This window comes from Sus scrofa, chromosome 7 (genome assembly GCF_054392235.1).
Source record: "Sus scrofa isolate SSC_HxYL_T2T_F1_AM1 chromosome 7, Sscrofa_HxYL_maternal_Yorkshire_Landrace_v2.0, whole genome shotgun sequence".
NCBI classification, from domain to species: Eukaryota; Metazoa; Chordata; class Mammalia; order Artiodactyla; family Suidae; genus Sus; species Sus scrofa.
Genome location: NC_139389.1, coordinates 39,549,698 through 39,562,880, shown reverse-complemented (window position 1 = coordinate 39,562,880; position 13,183 = coordinate 39,549,698). Strand labels below are relative to the sequence as shown.

The following is a 13,183-nucleotide window of genomic DNA, read 5'->3' as shown; positions in this document are numbered from 1 at the left end:
TGTTCTGGGCCTTGTTTTCTCCATAAAAGCAGTCAGGTATTGGGGGAGATCAGTGCTTTCCTGTAAAGCCCTTTGGCAAATGGAATATTTCATGGAAATTCACGAGTAAGGGTGTTTGGTGCTTGGCTGCTCAGGCTGAAGCAGGCAAGGGCCAGGCCGGGGAGGACATCGTGACCCCCCCCCCCCCCCCGCCCCCAGCAGGATGGTTTCTAAGGTCCCCTCCAGCTGGCCCCTGGGTGGGGCTTTGACCTTCGCTATGGACAATGCCAGAAAGGGGTGAGGCTGCGGGGATGGTGGCCGGTAAAGCCACCAGCAGGGTTCGGCACCCAGGCCCTCACCAGTGAAGGGGTTAGGAGTGTTGCTGGTACCTTTCCGACCCGCCTCCTGGACGGCAACCAGGCACCACCCCTTCCTTCCTTCGTGCCCCGCTGCAGCATGGCTTTGGGCCCGGAGCTGGTTGTGCTAAAACAGCCTCCACAATCAAACCGAGTTCCTGAAGGGAGACTGTGCTTCTGCAGCTCCGATCCCCACATGCCTTGGGCGGCGACGTTCTCTGCGCGAGACCAGGCCAGGCCGCGGCCCTGCTGCTGCTCAGACCCGTTGTTGCTAAGGAGCGGAGGGAGCTGCGGGCCTGGCACCGAGCAGGACTGGCGCTGCCTGGCCTTCCCGCGCAAGCCTGCCCACCTGAGCGGCTCTCCCACGCCTCCCGGTCCTGGGGCCAGCGCTGACCCACCTGCGCTCCCCCTGGAAAGACATCCAGAAACCTTCCAATTCAGATTCCACAAAGTGAGGCTGGTTTCATGTCGCTTCTCATTTATTAATTCAGTATGTTCTAAGTTGTACAGTTACGAAAATAACAAAACCAAAGCTGAAAGCCCAGGAATATTTACACTCTCGTGTAGTGAGGTCAGTCTATCTTGTTGCACAGGTCGGTCATGTTTGGTACCACAAGAGGTTTGTAATTCAGACAAAGACAGATGAACAGTTCTATGTACAGCAAAATAAAAGGGGAGTCATTCAAGTATCAAAATACAGAGACAAAGATTAAATAACATTTTATTACAACCCAGTCCCAGTGCCACACCGTTAGCAACGACACTTTGTGAACTGCGTCTGACACTCCCTCCGCAGGCCCGGCCCTGTCACCCAGGCCGAGGGCAGAGCAGCAAGCTCCCCGTCTGCTCAGCCCCAGGCAGGCTGCTCAGGGCGGCTGCGGGCAGAAGCCGGGCTTCTTCGCTGGAAGCCTGTCCTTGACGTTATAATATTTCTCTCTAGGGAAGGGCGAGTACCTGTCCTGGAGGGTTCAAAAGAAAGAGCCATCAAGTCCTCTCCTTTCTTGACTGTTGAGAAATAAACCAATCTCAAAGCAAACCCAGAGCCAGAGCAGATTAGCCACGGCTTTGGCTTTGGCTTTCCGATACGAAAACACCCTGAATAAATAAAGAAGCTACAGCAGCCTCGGGGTAGGAGACAGCTGCCTACGACCTAAGAATGAGAAGACAGGTGAGGAACTCATCGTAGTGTCTAGTTTTCCTTGCAGACCCACCGCCCACCCAGCGAGAGAGGCTGACCTGGGGGGGAGCAGCCTTCCCTGGGGGGCGGGGGTGCAGCACTGCAGCGGCAGCCCCTGCCCACCCTGCCAGGTTCCTCGTACAGCCTGGAGGGAAGAGGGCTGAACCCTGCACAGTGAGGCCGCCGCGCCCTGGAAGCAGCCAGACATGACATCAGACTTCCAGGTGGGAAGGCCCTTGTTTAGTACCGAGAGGGGCAGGGTGCCTCCCGGGGCCTGCGGGGTGGACGGCTCGGCAGAGAGGAAGCCACGGGGCCAGCCTCGGGCCAGCAAGGCACTCCCTGCAGGTCACATGCCCGCGCTGGGGGAGAGAAGTGCTGCAGGTCCCGGGCCCAGACCGAGTTGTGCGGCAGAGCAGGGTCTGCTCGGGGCCCGAGGGGGGACGGCTCCTCTCCGGAAGGAGCTGGAGGAGCAGGTGCCCTGGCTCCAGTGCATGGGAGCAAGGAGCCCCCAGTCCACCACCTCCAGGAGGAACCCCACCACCAAAGCCACTAGGCGGAGCGGCCAGCAGAGCGCACGTGGCAGTGTGCCCAGCACTCAACAGCGTGCCCTGAGGGCCGCATGGGGTGAACCAAACCTCTGCACGTGGAGCCAGGGAGGAGCCCAGCGGCTGAAAGGACAACAGTCAAAGCAACAACTCGGAGAATCAAAGCTGAGTCCTAATCACGAGCCCTGATGGCAGGTGGCAGTCTCAGCTGCCCTACCTGTTAATGCCCCAGACAAAGCTGCTGCTTCTCCTGTCTGCCTCCACTCCATCTCAGGCCACCAAAGAGCCTGGGGGCCAAGCAGCCCCAGGCAGAGCTCTGAGCACCCCTGGTCTGGTGCCTCTTGGCTGTGTTCTCACTGCAGAGCCGTGTGCAGTCTGGCCGGGGATGAGAGGCCGTGCAGGTCATGAGGCGCAGCCTCTAACTTGGTTGGGTCTGAAAAGCTGATTCTAACCCCCTCAGTTGTTCCCCCGCCTTCCCTTCAGAGCTGCCGGCCCAGGCCGAGGCCCCAGCCTGAGGACAGAGGGCTGGCCAGGCTGGCCTCAGGTCTGCTATCCTTTGGCCATTGTCTAAAGATGGGCAGTTTAACCTAGAGGTTTGAGCCAAGTGTTAAAAGTTTACATTATAAAAAGGATTCTGTTAAAAAATGTTTTCTGGACAAGTCACTTCTTGGCCCTCAAGAGTCCCAGTCTCATCTGCTAGAGGCCTGGAGCACTTCTCCACAACCAGGGCAGGGCTCCCTCTGCGAGGCCTGGCGGTGGCAGGTTCTGGCCACGCGGCCGAGAGGAGGTCCTGCAGGCAGAGGCGGGCCTGGGTCTTCAAAGCTGCAGGTGAGACGGTGGCGGTGGCAGGGGAGCCTGTGCTCCCCGAGTCTGTGTCTGCAGGACAGTTGGTTCCTCAGTGGCTCAGCTTGGCAGAAGCAAACACAACGGGGGGAGGAAAGGGTTAACCAAAGGGACCGCACGAGGCCGAGGAAACGGAAAGGAAACACAGAAGCAGAACAGAAGGTCCCTCATGGCCTCCCCCAAGCCCCCTGTGTGGCTCAGCGCATCTGCTGGGGAAGCACAGGGACAGGCGGAAGGCCCCACCCTGGCTTGTCAACTTGGGCTTCACCGCTCAGGGACTGCTATGACGTGCTGGCTGTCCTGTGCACCACAACGCAGGGCCTGAGCTGGCCGCCCCCGCCAGGGACGGTGGCGCCTCCTCCACGCTCAGCTCCACGCCCCCCCCCCACCAATGAACTGCTCTGAGGTGATCGACAAGCCTCCCTTGGCAGAGGATGGAGGCTGAGGGAGGCGGATCGGGAAGGGACCGGAGGCCAGCTGACTGTCTCTGATCCCCGCCCTGTGGACAAGGGTCGGGAGTCCCCTGGAGGACAAGGGACGTTGCTGGCCCAGGTGCCCGTTCTGTGAGGGCAGAAGGGGCACCCTGTGCGCAGGCACCAGCCTCCCCCTTGCTGGGCCCGAAGGAAGGCCTTCCTCTTCCGTGAGCCAGACTCCAGAGGCTGCCTGCGACTCACCAGCGGAGACACGAGGAGCCATGCCAGTCGTGACAGAGGGATACCTGTCAGGCCCAAGCACCTGCTGAGGGGAGCAGCCTGGGGTGTTCAGGTGCTCAAAGCCCCAGGCTGTGAGGTCGGGCGTGTGCCCCGGGCCTGGCGCAGACTGTGGACCCTCCCAGAAAGCAGTCTGACCCTGGTCAAGCCACATGGCTGAGCGCAGGGCTCCGGGGGAGGCCAGCACCTTAGAGCAGGAGGGGCAGGGCTGCAGCAGCTGCGAGCCGAGTGCAGGGGGGGCTCTGGGCCCAGGTGGTCACAGTGGTTGGTTGTGTCGGGAAGGTGCAGGCAGGTAGCTCTCGGCAATGACCCCGCCGGGGCTCGGCCCAGAAGACGGGAAAGGAGGGCCCGATCCGAGGGAGCGGCTGCTGCTCGACACTGCCCGCCCCCCCGCCAGGGTCCACAGAGCCCGCCCTCTGAGCCCTCCTGACGCCCACCTCAAAGGCACCTCCCCCCCCCCCCCCCGCAAGCTTTCCTGGCCCAGGGGGGAATCACAGTGTCCATGGTGTTAGGTGTGAGCTGAGTGTGCAGTGTCTACAGCTGCTGCCGGGAGGAGAGGTCCCCGCGGGGACGCCTGGCGCCAGCAGCGGGAAGGAGAGTTGAGAACAGCAGAGAGACTGGACGGCAAGGCACGTGGGACTAGTGGAGACGGGGCGGGTGCTTAGAAGATAGTGGTCTCATACTTGGTGCTGAGGCTCCGCTTAGGGTCTGGCTTGGGGTCCACCACCCAGGAGACGCTGGCGTGGGACTGGGCATCCGCGTCCATGTCGGGTGGGTCCAGCTGCCGAGGAAGAGGGGGGAGCGTCAGGGAGGGAGCGCTGCCCTGGGCCTGGCGCCCCCTCCCCGGGCTGTGCTGGCATCCGTTTCCTGTGAGGGGCAGCCCGGCTCTTCTCGGCCAAAGGGCCAACTCCCCAGGTGGGGTGGCCCCAGGGCCACCCTCCCTGGAGCATCATGGGAAGGCCACCTCTGGCCTCTCCGGGGCAACTTCTTCTTGGCGCTGCTCAGTTCAGGGAGCCTGCCCTGCCTGAGCATCGTGCTCTGAGCCCCAGAGCTGCGCACCGAGGCAGAAAGGGGGTAAAGGGTCTGAAGTCTCTAAACCCCGGTCCCTCCTGTGGGACCGCAGAGCCCGCCCTGGGCAAGGCCCCAGCGTCACCCCGATTGCTGGCGAGAGGAGGACACACAGGTGGGAAACACAGGGCAAAAGCACAGACAGGGATGGCGGAGGGCAGCTCCAGAAGGACGGTCACACAGGTCGGGGGCACCAGAGAGAGCTCTCAGTCACGCCGGGGAGACCGACACACAGACAGCAGGGGTGCAAAGACCTTGACTCCAGGACTAACAGACGGCAGCGGTAGGTAGGGACGGTGGGTGGTGCAGGTGTGACAGTGACAACAGCGACTGTCGGGGGGCGGCGGCACCTGGGGTGCAGAGCAAAGCAGACACAGACACAAGGCACGTCACGGGCTCGCCTGGGGGCCGCGATCTGCAGCCCTGCAGGGCGAGGGCACGAAGCCAGGGCGGCGGCTGCCCGCCGTCTGCAGGGGAGGAGGCCCCCCACCCGCCGGCCCCACGTACTGCTGACTTCCTGGTGCCGACCCGGGGCTTGGGCACCGGTTTGGAAGATTTTGTCTCGATCATCTCAGTGCCAGAAGCCCCCACTGGCCTGGACTTCTGGGCCTGCAGGGCCAGCTGATAGGCCACCTCGAACGCCTGCCCCAGCGTCAGGATGATCTCATAGGTCAGGTTCTGGGAGGAAAGAGAGCTTGACGTGAGGGACGGGCCGGCAGGGCTGCTCTGGCCTCACGCCCTGGGCACAGGTGACGGGAGAGCCGTCCATCCGCTGGACACTTGCTTTGAGAGTGGAAGCTGGTCCCGAGGCAACTGATACGTTAGGGAAAAGTCTGAACAAAACCCGTGTCTTGTGTTTCCTCAGCATGATCTCCCTGGAAACACCAGCCAAATGTGACCACCACCCAGCGACCGCGGTCACCTGGGAACAGGTGAGAAAACGTGCCACCCGCCCTGGTAGCTCCACCTGCCACGGGCCCACCGCCCGATGGTAATGATGAGGCGGCAGCCCTTCTGAGGGCCACTGGCTCTGGCCCCTCTGCTCATGCGGCCCCTCCCTCTCCCACCTCGTGCACGGGGGCTCCCTGGGCCGGAGTGGCCCATGCACTGTGCTGGTTACGTATTCCTTAACCATGTGACAGGAATCAAATGTGCCCGTGCTTTTACTAGGTTTCCAAGGGTCGTGCCCTGGCCTCAGCATCCCAGGAGTGCTGGCAGCTCCCATGTGGTTTCACAGAGTGTGGTGACCTCAAGGACAACGTGCAACCTGCGTTTTGGGAGAACTGACTGATGTGGGAAGGGTGAGTTCTGGCTGCATTTGCTTACTTCATCTTCCACACAACTGCGTGAAGCCGGTTACGTCCTGTCTCCCTTGTGTGGGTGAGGGGCTGGGAGGTGAAGTTTCTAAGCTGACACAGCTTCTGAGGGGACAGGGCCAGGAGGCTGGGGCCAGGCCCAGATGGGCACTGAGGTCCCAGAGCCGGGGGACAGGGAAGCAGCCACTCTCCCAGGGGCAGCACGTGTGATGGGTCTCCTCGGCCCCAAGGTGCCAGAGCCCAGTGGGGAGGAAAATGCCCCAACCCCAAGAGGGAGGTAGAGGGCTTTTCAGGGAGATGCCCAGCTGGAGGGCTGCCAGCCGGCCCAGGGAGATGAAGGCCTTGGCTGTGTTGGGACACACAGCCAGCCAGAAGCAGGAAAACCGCTCTCTCTAGAACCCTGGACAAGCCACTGTCCTGGCTGAGCTTTAGTCTCAGTATCATACAAAGCAGGTGGGGCTGGATTTCATTCTTTTTGTTTTTTTTTTTTAGGGCCACACCTGCGGCATATGGCAGTTCCCAGGCTAGAGGGTCGAACTGGAGTTGCATCTGTGACCTATACCACAGCTTACAGCAACACCAGATCCTTAACCCACTGAGGAAGGCCAGGGACCGAACCTGTGTCCTCATAGATGCTAGTCAGATTCGCTTCCACTGAGCCACAACGGGGACTCCTGGATGTTCATTCTTGAACCAAACATCTGCTAAGTGCCAGCCAGGCATGAGGACAGCACTGCACTGCGGCTGTCCTGGCTCAAGAACCCTCCAGCTGTGCCCCGCCATGAGGTCCACCTACCACATCCACGGTGCTGAAGACATGGCAATAGTGGTGGCTGGTCTGCAGGTCCTTGGTGATGTAGGCAAAGGTACAGAGGTCCTCCGGGTCCTGGGCCGCACAGGAAATGTTCCGGATCTCGTGCTCTGCGATGACATTCTGGGGGAAAGCAGGCTCTGGAATTCTCCGACTCCCCGAAGGCACGCCCAGCCCCTTCACTGTCACCACCTTTTTGTCCCAGCTGAGGGCCTTAGCCAAATGAGCCACTTCCTCATCTCATCTCTTTTGGGTGGGGGTGGGGGTATCTAACCTTGTCTGATTTAGGTTTGGGGTCACCACCCTTGACCGGACAACTGAGCAAAATGTTCACATCCAACCACCGCTCTCCAGCCCCTTCTGCCCTCGGCAGCGGTGGGGCGGGGGGGGGGGGGGGCAAGCTCAGAGCCTGGGAGCCTCCTTTGCTTACTAAGCGCATCACAGAGCCTTAAAAGCCAGTGGAGCCCACGCTGAGGAAGATAAGCCGTCACTCGGGCAGGGTCCCAAAAGCAAGATTTATGAGTGCGTGAGAGACAAGCAGCTGGGCTGGGGACACTAGGGAGGACACCCAGCTGGTGGGGTGAGGGATGGGGACGGGACGGCCCTCGCAGCAGTGCCTATGGGAAGCACACCTTGTTGGAGGCATCGATGAACTTGACCCCTTTGTACGTGATGGACAGGATGATGGTGGGGACCTTCTTCATGTGCTCCGTGGATTTCTGCAGGAAACGAGGGGAGGCCCATGGGTGCCCCTGCCGGGGGCTAAGCCCCAGCCTCCCAGCCTTCCATACTGGGGCAGGGCCCTCACATGCTGCCTTGCGCCCTGGCCGGGCCCCACTAAACCACCCCACGCCATAACCTACCCGCATCTTGGCACAGGCGTCTTGCGTGGATTCCGTCCCTCGCAGATCTTTGATCAACATGGACCCCAGGTACTGAGGGAGCGAGCAGTGGCTGAGAAGTCCTGTGTGATTACACAGGGGCCACCCAGCCAACCTGGGCCCGCGGTCAGGTGGTTCCCTCCCTCCATCCTGGCCAGGAGGCCCCCTTCCCCCAGCTGCCGGGAGCGGCTGAGGAGATGGGAACAGCAGCTGCGGGCACTGGGCCTGGGCAGCGGGGCACACACAGCAGACTGGCCAGGCTGGGAGGGCAGAGCTACTCACGTTGGCTTCATAACCGCAGGACTCAAAGATGAGTTTCTCCGGCTGGTGTTGCCAACTCTGCACAGGGGCGTACGGGGCGGCCAGGCTGGGGGGCCGCAGGGTCAGCTTGGCCTCTCGATGCTCTTCCTGCAGAACACGAGGGGTCATGGGTCAGCTCTCAGGAGCCCGAGGGCTGGTGACACGCAGGACGTTCAGAAGCTCTGGGGCAGAGGCCCATCTATGCCAGAGAAAAGCTGGCTCGGTGGGGAGGGCTCTGTGGTGTCTGAATCTGGATCTGATCCTGGTGGGGGGGCGTCGGGGAGTAGCCACGGCCAGGTTGCACTTGAGGGGGTCCTCATATGGCAGAAGCTGGGGTGTGTGGGGGGGCGAGGCCACTGCGGGCCAGGTGTGAGATGATGGGTCCGGAACTAGGGCGCTGGTGGAAGGAATGGGGAGGAGGGAAAAATCAGGAGATGCTTCTGACCGTTCCTTACAATATGCAAGACCTCTCGATATAGAGCAGCTACAAGTGCTGGACAACGTGTCAAATTCACAGTCATACTTGCAAAAAGAGAGGGGAATTTCCAGAGGCCAGAACGGAGAGAGAGAGTCCTGAGAGGAAAGGGAGCCAGGCTATGCCTCACCCAAGGGGGTGAGGGGCACCCCCAGTCTGTATCTAATGGACCAGGATGGGGACGAGAGAGACAAAGCCTGCATGAGGCCAGGAGGGAGGATGGGAAGTGCTGAAAAGAGGTGGGAGCCCGAAGGCAGTGCCCCGAGCAGCAGGGGCTGTGGCTGCAGAGAAGACAGGCAGGAGATATGGGGGCTGTGGGGCAGCAGGAGGGAGCTGAGGAGGGGGAGAAGGTCCAGCTGGGGACCAGGCTGGGAAGGGGCCAGAGGGGGAGAGGCTGGTGGCCTGCGGGGCTGGGCGAAGCGGCTGTGGTCAAAGAGGAGAGGGTGTGGGGCTGCACTTCTGAGGTGGGGACCCAGGGGAGGCCTCAGCAGCAACAGCTGCAGGGGGTCATGGAGCCGCTGCCGGGACACAGGCCGTGGGGGGCGGGGAGGAGGCCGGGTCCCCCGCCCTGACGCCAGCGCAGCAGTGTGGGGCCCAGGGCCAGCGGGGGTGTCCGGGAGCCCCTTCCCGCTGAGACGAAGCCGGGGACCTTTGCCCACCTGGATCCGGAAGCGTTCCGCCCGAGCGGGCACTGCAGGCTCGTGGAGGCTGTCATGCCGCCTCCTGCCTGTGTCCCCAGGGGGCAGCAGCAGGTCAGCCGACCTCACGGTGCAGGAGTCGTTCTGGCTCAGGGGCGAGGATGTCTGCGAGAGCAGGTCTTGGCACTGCGGGGAGAGAGCCGGGGAGAGGCAGTCAGTGCGGGGGCCGCACAGGGGAGCCTGGGGGAGATGCGGCGGCCTCTGCAGCCCGAAGCCCTGACACCGGGTCCTGAAGGGTGAGCACACCCCGTGGGGCCTGGGCCTCAGCCAAGAGGGCCGACTGGAGACCTGGGAAGCGCTCTCCAGCTACCAAAGTGACTCAGAGTATGAAGCAGGTTCTTTGGCTTCCACGTCTGTGTCTCAGAACCAGCGGGGCCAGTAACGTCTGCTCTGAGGCTGCTCTAAGGGCCTGGAGGCCAGGCACATCCCCGCCCACTGGCAGCACCATGGGCTCCCCGTCTAACCCCTTTCAGTCAGAGGTGACCTGGCTTGAGCAACAAAGCATCTGTGAGGTTTTGAAAATCACAAGGATTTCTCTTCAGAAGACTTGGGGTGGGGTCGAGGGGGGGGGTGTCCTGTGTTCCAGGCTTTGTCTCTGGCCCAAGGGGGTCTCCTCCCAGCTCCGCCTGCCCCCTGTCCCGGGCACAGCTGAATGTGACACTCAGACGTGGCTCTAGCCGTCTGGGATTCAGGTATTTGTTTTCCTGCTTTTCCCAACATTTGACTTGCTAATATTTACACTTTGTTACAGGCCATCTCGAGCTTCTCCAGGCTGATGGGAAGCATGTGATCAATAACCACCTCTGCCCACCGCCCCTGCGCCCCGGTTCCTCTCTCGACCTGGGCCGAAGGACAGACTTGGCCCCAACACAGTGAGGCGGGATGGCTGTCTCTGAAGAAGCCCTGGGAGAAGCTCCTAGGCTCCTAATACCACAAAGCACACACACCCCTTTCCACCTGCCCGACTCACCCTCAGCTGGGAGAACCGTGGGGGCTTCTGGGGCGGCTCCTCATAGGGCCTGTCTGCCAGGGAGGCGATGATCCGCTTGCGATGGCCAAGCAGGTGGACCTTGAGGACCTGGGCAAGGGGAGGGGAGGGGTTAGGGCCACTGGGCCCCCAGCCCCGTGGGCTGGGCCGGGGTGAGCGGTACTCACGTTGACAAGCTCGAGCTCCCAGAGGTTCTTCACAGTGTCGATGGAGCTGTAGCCACTGGCCAGGAAGGAGTGGACATAGTCCTGCAGCCCCAGGGAGTCCAGCCAGGAGGGCACTGAGGGGGGGCTGCTCCCATCATAGCCCAGAGCCTTCACCTGTGGGGTGAGGAGAAGAGGCAGGACTGACGACTCTCCCTGAGGGGATAAGCACCCTGGGGACCAGGGAGACGCACCCTGCAGGGGCCAGAGCAGAGGCTGAGGCGGGGGTAGGTGTGGGGCCTGAACACCCTGAGCCCTTCCCCTCACACAGTCCTCTCTCCCTCCCTCTCTTGGCTCTGGTCTCGCCTCCACCTCCACCCCACGCTGGGAAGGCGCCCCATCAGGTAGGCCAGGCGGGGGGAGGGTGTGAAGGAGGCCTCACTGAGCTCTGACAAGAGGAAGGCACGGGGCACTCGGGGCAGCAGAGCTGAGCAGAGGCACAGGGCCACCAACCACAGCTCCCCCAGGAACCACGGCCTCCTCTGCTGCCCCGGGGGCCCCTGGCCTCCTAGGGAGGGCCTGGCTGGGGCTCGGTGCAGGTGACAGGCCAAGCCTGTGGGCACCAGGCTCTGTGCTGGGCAGAGGCCTGAAGCTGGTTCCTGAGGCAGATGAGGTCCTTACTGTCCCCAGTACTCTGTTGGCTCTCTGTGACCTCAGGACTTGGCAGAGAAGTGAATAGGACCCTGTGCTCCCCACTGGGGCCCCCAGGGTGAGGGGGAGACACCCCACGGTGATCTGCACGCCCAGAGCCATGCCCCTTCTCTGCTCTGGGCCCAGGGGGCCTTGGGGAGGTGGCCCTAGCAAAGGCTGTGGGTGCAGAACTATGGGTGGTTACCTTGGGCAGGGACCGTGCAGCCTGCAGCAGCTTCCGCCGGTGCTGGGGGTCAGTGATGCCAATTTCCCGCAGGTCTTGCTCTTCCATCACGTTAGACCCCTGGGAGCAGAAAGGAGAATGTGAGGGCCTCCTGCCTGAGGACCCGGGCAAGCAGGACATTCATCCGCCCAGGCCGCCACCCCTCCTCCAGAGGTTCCCCGGTGGGCTGGGTGTGTCTTCCTGGGGAGCAGGTTCCATGACCACCCACAGTGGAGGACAGGAGGCCGAGTCCCCAGACTCCTCGCAGACGTGGTTGTGTGATTAAGGCTGTAAGAGCCTCCTTAGGCGGGCACCCAGGAACCTGCCTCGCTCCAAGGTGGAGTCTCAGAGTAGGAACCTGCCCAGGAGTGGAGGGCGAGCCAGGGCTGAGCCCGCGTGGGCAGCAAGCATGGCGGTGATGGTGAGGATGGCTGGTGTCTGCCGCCTACTCGCTGCGTGACAGTCTCGAGACCTTTCCTGGGCACTGTCCCACTTGCTGCCCACATCCATGTGTGTTGGGTTCATCGGAATTACACATCAGGAGACTGAGGCACAGGGGGTCAGACACTGACACAGATCTGACTCCGAAGCCCTAGCGCGATGTCTTTCATTACTCACAGTGGTCTCATGAGATGGGTTTTCTGGATTGTGATGCACAAAGTCAGGGGTTCTGCCCTGTCCCTCAGCCACAGTGCCCCCCACCAAGGGCACCTGTTACCACTTCCCTGGATGTCCTGGCCAGAACCTGGCTGGGCACCTACACACATGTGCACACTTCATTTTCACACAAACATGATTCTAGTACACACTTCAACACCTTCATTTTACTTAGTCTGTATAGCAGAAGGTTGCGCATCAGTGTGTGACCTCTCTCCTTTTAAAGCTGCATAACCATCTGAGTTATGGACGTGCTGTAAATGATTAAGCCAGGTCCCTGTTCAAGGATGACTGTTTCCAGTGTCTGCTTTTACAAAGAATGCTGCACGAATCCCCCTGTATATGTATTCTTCTAGGGCGGCTATCAAGACAGACTGCTGCCAAACCAATTCTCCAGAAAGAACAGAGCTGGCAATATCACACTCCCTGACTTCAGATGATTCTACAAAAGCTACAGTAGTCGGAACAGTATGGGGAGCTCCCTAGTGGCTCAGGGGGTTAAGGATCAGTACTGTCACTGCAGCGGCTTCGGTTGCTAATGTGGGGCGGGTTTGGTCCCTGGCCCGGGAACTGCCACATGCCACCAGTAGGGCCAAAAAAGAAAAGAAAAAAAAAAGAAAAAGAAAAAAAAGATAAGACTAAGTGTTGGCAGGGATGTGGAGAAAAAGGAATTCTCACTCACTGTTGGTGGGAATGTAAACTGATGCACTGACGAATAAATGATATGATGTGTGTGTGTGTGTGTGTGGAATATCAGCCCTAAAAACAAATGAAATCTTGACATGTGTGACAAAGTAGATGGGGGTCTAGAGGGCATTATGCTAAGTGAAATAGCCAAAGACAAATACCACATAATCTCACTTATACGTGGAATCTAAAAAACAAAATGAATAAGCAAAGCGAAATGAAGACAGACTCATAATACAGAGAACAAACAGGTGGTTGCCAGTTGGTTGAGGAGAGAAATAGGTGAAGGGGATTAAGAGGAACAGGCCTCCAGTTACAAAATAAATAAGCCATGGGGGTGTAATACTCAGTAGAAGGAATAGGTCAATAAAATTGTAGTAATTTTGTATGGGGACAGGCAGCTACTTATCTTGGTGATCATTTCAAAACGTATGCAGGAGTCCCAGTTGTGGCTCAGGGGTAATGAAGCCAACTAGTATCTATGAAGATGCGGGTCTGATCCCTGGTCTCGCTCGGTGGGTTAAGGATCTGGTGTTGCCGTGAGCTGTGGTCCATGTTGCAGACACAGCTCAGATCCCTGTGTTGCTGTGGCTGTGCTGTAGGCCGGCAGCTACAGCTCCAATTCGACCCCTAGCC

The 13,183-nt window shown here is 60.4% G+C and overlaps 1 protein-coding gene and 1 long non-coding RNA gene across 26 annotated transcripts in view; one reads left to right on the top strand and one right to left on the bottom strand.

Annotated features, from left to right (window-relative positions):
• Positions 1 to 791: 791 nt before the first annotated feature.
• ANKS1A (ankyrin repeat and sterile alpha motif domain containing 1A) overlaps positions 792 to 13,183 on the bottom strand; it is a 183,530-nt gene continuing 171,138 nt past the window's right edge. For 7 of the 25 annotated variants that reach the window (XM_021098221.2, XM_084966602.1, XM_021098222.2 and 4 more), the window contains 10 exons: positions 11,186 to 11,284; positions 10,315 to 10,467; positions 10,130 to 10,237; positions 9,121 to 9,285; positions 7,969 to 8,094; positions 7,669 to 7,740; positions 7,438 to 7,524; positions 6,791 to 6,928; positions 5,186 to 5,356; positions 4,129 to 4,391 (listed from right to left, as the gene is read on the bottom strand). In XM_021098221.2, the coding sequence (XP_020953880.2) occupies positions 4,272 to 4,391; positions 5,186 to 5,356; positions 6,791 to 6,928; positions 7,438 to 7,524; positions 7,669 to 7,740; positions 7,969 to 8,094; positions 9,121 to 9,285; positions 10,130 to 10,237; positions 10,315 to 10,467; positions 11,186 to 11,284 (1,239 nt within the window). In that variant the 3' untranslated portion in view covers positions 4,129 to 4,271. 25 annotated transcript variants of the gene reach the window in all.
• LOC146401517 (uncharacterized) lies at positions 5,535 to 12,591 on the top strand. The gene is made up of 3 exons (XR_014810059.1): positions 5,535 to 5,610; positions 5,849 to 5,979; positions 9,911 to 12,591. It is a non-coding gene; the product is annotated as an uncharacterized LOC146401517 (long non-coding RNA).